This window comes from Sylvia atricapilla, chromosome 21 (genome assembly GCF_009819655.1).
Source record: "Sylvia atricapilla isolate bSylAtr1 chromosome 21, bSylAtr1.pri, whole genome shotgun sequence".
Classification (NCBI taxonomy): Eukaryota; Metazoa; Chordata; class Aves; order Passeriformes; family Sylviidae; genus Sylvia; species Sylvia atricapilla.
In genome coordinates, this window is record NC_089160.1 from 721,726 (window position 1) to 725,825 (window position 4,100).

The 4,100-nt window shown below is 63.4% G+C and overlaps 1 protein-coding gene across 1 annotated transcript; it reads left to right on the forward strand.

Annotated features, from left to right (window-relative positions):
* The first annotated feature begins 583 nt into the window (after positions 1-583).
* Positions 584-2,424, forward strand: LOC136370383 (brain-specific homeobox/POU domain protein 3). Its single transcript, XM_066333751.1, has 2 exons — positions 584-704; positions 1,507-2,424. The coding sequence occupies exons 1-2, from the start codon at positions 585-587 to the stop codon at positions 2,404-2,406; spliced, it is 1,020 nt and encodes a 339-aa protein (XP_066189848.1). The 5' UTR covers position 584; the 3' UTR covers positions 2,407-2,424.
* Positions 2,425-4,100: the final 1,676 nt, after the last annotated feature.

Consider the following 4,100-nt stretch of genomic DNA (forward strand, 5'->3'; position numbering starts at 1 on the left):
AAAAAAAAAAGTTGGGGAAACTTTTCTTGATTTTTTTTTGTTAGTTTGTTTTTATGATTTTTGACCCAAGGTTCTTCTCTTCAAAGGGAGAAGGGGCACGGCTCCTCTTCAGCCCCGGCTTCTTCTGCTCCCCAAATCCCCCCGGGAGCCGCGGGCAGGGGGCGGCCGGGGCCGGACGGGAGGTGATGCCCCCGACCCGAGGCGACCAGGGGTGACAGGGACACACCTGCGGGATGAGCAGAGCCGGGGAGGGACCCGGTCTGGGGGATTCACCGACAGGTGGGGAGCTCTGCTTTTGCCGGGGGGAGGGTTACAAGCGGAGCAGGGGGAGGCCGGTTTGGGGAGGGGGTACCACGGGCGGCTGAGCCCCGGTTTGAGGGGGGCCGAGCTCAGTGCCCGGGGGCGGGCGCTGGGAGGGACCTCCCCGGCCCCTCCCGGTGGGCGGGGGGCGGGGGGGCCGGGCTATAATGCCATCGATGCCGGGCGGCGGAGCCAGACAATACCGCGCCCCCGAGCCGGGTGCCCGGAGCGCCCCGCTCTGCCCTGCCCCGCCGTGCCCCGGCCGGCCCCGCCGCGCTCCCACCATGATGTCCATGAACAGCAAGCAGGCGTTCGGCATGCACCCCATCCTGCACGAACCCAAGTACCCGCACCTGCACACCAGCTCCGAAGCCATCCGCAGAGCGTGTCTGCCCGCCCCCCAGGTAAGCCCCCGCACGGCGCCCGGCAGCTTCCGTGCCCGCCGGCCCTCGACAGCTCACTCCGCTTTCCCTTTGGGCTTGGGTTTGGGTTTCCTTTGGCTTTGGGTCCGCTTTTCCTTGCCGCCTCCTCCGGGGCGCCGGGCCCGGCGGGCGGGGGCTGTTCCCGGGGGAGCGGGCTCGGTGCCGCTCGGGCTCGGTGCCGCTCGGGCTCGGTGCCGCTCGGGCTCGGTGCCGCTCGGGGGTTCGGCCGTCCCGCAGTCCCGGCTCTGGGGGGATTCAGGAGACCCGCAGTCCCGGCTCTGGGGGGATTCAGTAGACCCGCAGTCCCGGCTCTGGGAGGCTTTGGCCGTCCCGCAGTCCCGGCTCTGGGGGATTCAGCAGACCCGCGGTCCCGGCTCTGGGGGATTCAGCAGACCCGCGGTCCCGGCTCTGGGGGATTCAGCAGACCCGCGGTCCCGGCTCTGGGGGATTCAGCAGACCCGCGGTCCCCTCTCGGGGCTTTGCCCGTCCCGCTGGGTGCAGCACCGGAGCAGCTCCCCCCGGAGCCGCGGGCCCCCGCCAGCTCTGTCCCTCCGGCGCTGTCCCCTCTCGGGGAGGCCGGCCCGGAGGCAGAGTGCGGTGTGCGGCGGGGAGGGAGAGCGCTGGGGTCAGGCAGCCCGGGGCTTTGCTTTGGGGGCTCGGCTGGAGTTACCTGTCCCCGGCGGAGCGGAGCGGGGTCTCCGTCACGCCGCTCCCCTTTAATCCTCGCCCGCCTCTCTGGGTCCGTTCTCGCTGCCACTTTTCTCCCTCCCGCCTCTCCGCGCAGATCCAGGGGAACATCTTTGCGGGCTTTGACGAGACGCTGCTGCGAGGGGCCGAGGCTCTGGCCGCCGTGGATATCGTGTCGCAGAAAACCCACCCCTTCAAGCCGGACGCCACCTACCACACCATGAGCAGCGTGTCCTGCACTCCTACCTCGTCCTCCGTGCACCTGCACCACCCGTCCGTGCTGAGCACGCACCACCCCCACCACCACCACCACCAGCCCTCGCAGGGCCTGGACGGGGAGCTGCTGGAGCACCTCAACTCGGCGCTGCCGCTCGGAGGGGTGCCGGGCCCCGAGGTGGGCTCCGCGCCCTCGCACCCGCACATGTCCGCCATCAACCACATGGGCCACCACCCGCAGCCCGTGAGCGTGTCCCACCCGCACGGCCTGGCCGCCCACGCCGTCATCTCCGGCCCCGACACCGAGACGGACCCGCGGGAGCTCGAGTCCTTCGCCGAGCGCTTCAAGCAGCGCAGGATCAAGCTGGGGGTCACCCAGGCCGACGTGGGCTCGGCGCTGGCCAACCTGAAGATCCCGGGCGTGGGCTGCCTCAGCCAAAGCACCATCTGCAGGTTCGAGTCGCTCACCTTGTCCCACAATAACATGGTGGCCCTCAAGCCCATCCTGGAAGCGTGGCTGGAGGAGGCGGAGAGGGCGCAGCGGGAGAAGATGACCAAACCCGACATCTACACGGCGGGGGACAAGAAGCGCAAGCGCACGTCCATCGCCGCCCCCGAGAAGCGCTCGCTCGAGGCCTATTTCGCCGTCCAGCCCCGGCCCTCCTCCGAGAAAATCGCCGCCATCGCCGAGAAGTTAGACTTGAAGAAGAACGTGGTGCGGGTTTGGTTTTGCAATCAGAGACAGAAGCAGAAAAGGATGAAATTTTCTGCCACCTACTGAGGAAGGGGCTGGGAGGCAGCGGTGAGGGCTGTGGGGAGGGTTTGCTGCCCTCCTGAGCACCCCTCGGCCCTTCCCAGACAGGGCTTGGGGGTGTCGGCTTTTCTTTTTGGGGAGGGGAGGGTGGAGAATTTGAAAAAATTGGAAAAAAAAAAAAACCCCAAACAAAAAAGAAAGGAAAATTAAACCTTAAACTAAAGGGAAATGCGCCCAAAGCGAAGTGAACAGTTTGGTGCCTGCTCCTCACCCCTGGGCGAAGTGGCCCCGCTGTTCTGACTGGTACAGACTGCTTTTGTAGATAAAACTGGAGAGAAAAAAAAGGAGAAAAAAAAAAAAAAAAGGAGAAAAAAAGACAAAACGAAAAGGCCAAGGGCGAAGTTCGGGGCTGCCCGGAGTCGGGCCAGCAGCAGCGAGAGCCCGGTGGCTCTTTGTCATGGCCCCTCCCGGCTCGGGGCTGTGGCGCCGCTTGCTCCTCTGTGTCCGCTCCTCTTCTTTTAAAAAACGAGTTTAGAAAAGAAAAAGGCAAAGAAATGAGCGAAGAAACGAGCTGGAGCCGGCTGTGAAGCCGGGCTGCTCCCCGCCGCCAGGCTCCCCGCACACACACGCACCTGCATGGTTTTGTTCTCTCCCCTGCCCCCCGCAAACCCATCGCGTTTTTGCAATACCATTTCTGTTTCTACCTCATTGGCTAAATTGGAAAAAATAATAATAATAAAAAAAGATTTAAAAAAAAGGAAAAAAATATTAGAAAAGAAAGAAAAAAAAAAAAATTGGCCGATCCCTGGAGTTGCGGTTTGTTCGGGGAAATGGAGATTTATTTTGCATTGGTTTCACTCAAACCGTTTTGATTTCCGTATGGTTTTCACTGTATAAAAGCCTACGCTTCGACAATCACGTCCCTGGGGCTCGGAGGAGCGGCGGGAGCGGCCCGAGGCGGCGGGGACGGAGCCGGGCCCTGCCCCGGGGCGCTGCCTCTGCGCATAGGGAACTCTGCACTTTGGAAGGCAAGAAACTCTTATTCCCCCCCTTTCCTTTGCATATTTAATAGAGACATTTGCCTCCCTTTCTTTTCCTTTTTTATTTTATTTTTAATTTTTTTTAAATTTTTTTTTTTTTTTTTTGGAATTAAAGGAGATTTCGTTCCGCTGTGTGTGTGCTGAATGAAATTTTGGTGTCCGTGTACGCTGCAGCATTTCAAATAAATCATGCACGTTTTACCTCACCCTCCTGCCTCCTGCAGTTACTGCGGCCCCTTTTCCCGGAGTCCCGGAGTCCCTGGCTGCTTCTCCAGCCCATCGCCGCTGCCTCCGCGGGGCTGGAGGCTCCGTCCTGCTGCGTGGGGACAGATACGAGCAGCGGCAGAGCCCACGCGGGACGGGGAGGGGATGGCCCTGGGGGTCCCGGGGGTGGCCCTGGGGGTGGCCCTGGGGGTCCCATGTCCCCTCTGACCATCGCGGCCGGTTCTGGCCCTTCCCCGCCCGGTGCTGTGCGGGTGTGCGGGGGTCTCTCCCGCAGCCCGGGGGTCTCTCCCGCAGCCCGGGGGTCTCTCCCGCAGCCCGGGGGTCTCCCCTCCAGCCCGGAGGTCTCTCCGGCAGCCCAGAGGGGTCTCTCCCGCAGCCCGGAGGTCTCTCCGGCAGCCCGGGGGTCTCTCCCGCAGCAGCCGGGAGCCCCCGCGAACGGCGGCGGGGTCGGTCTGG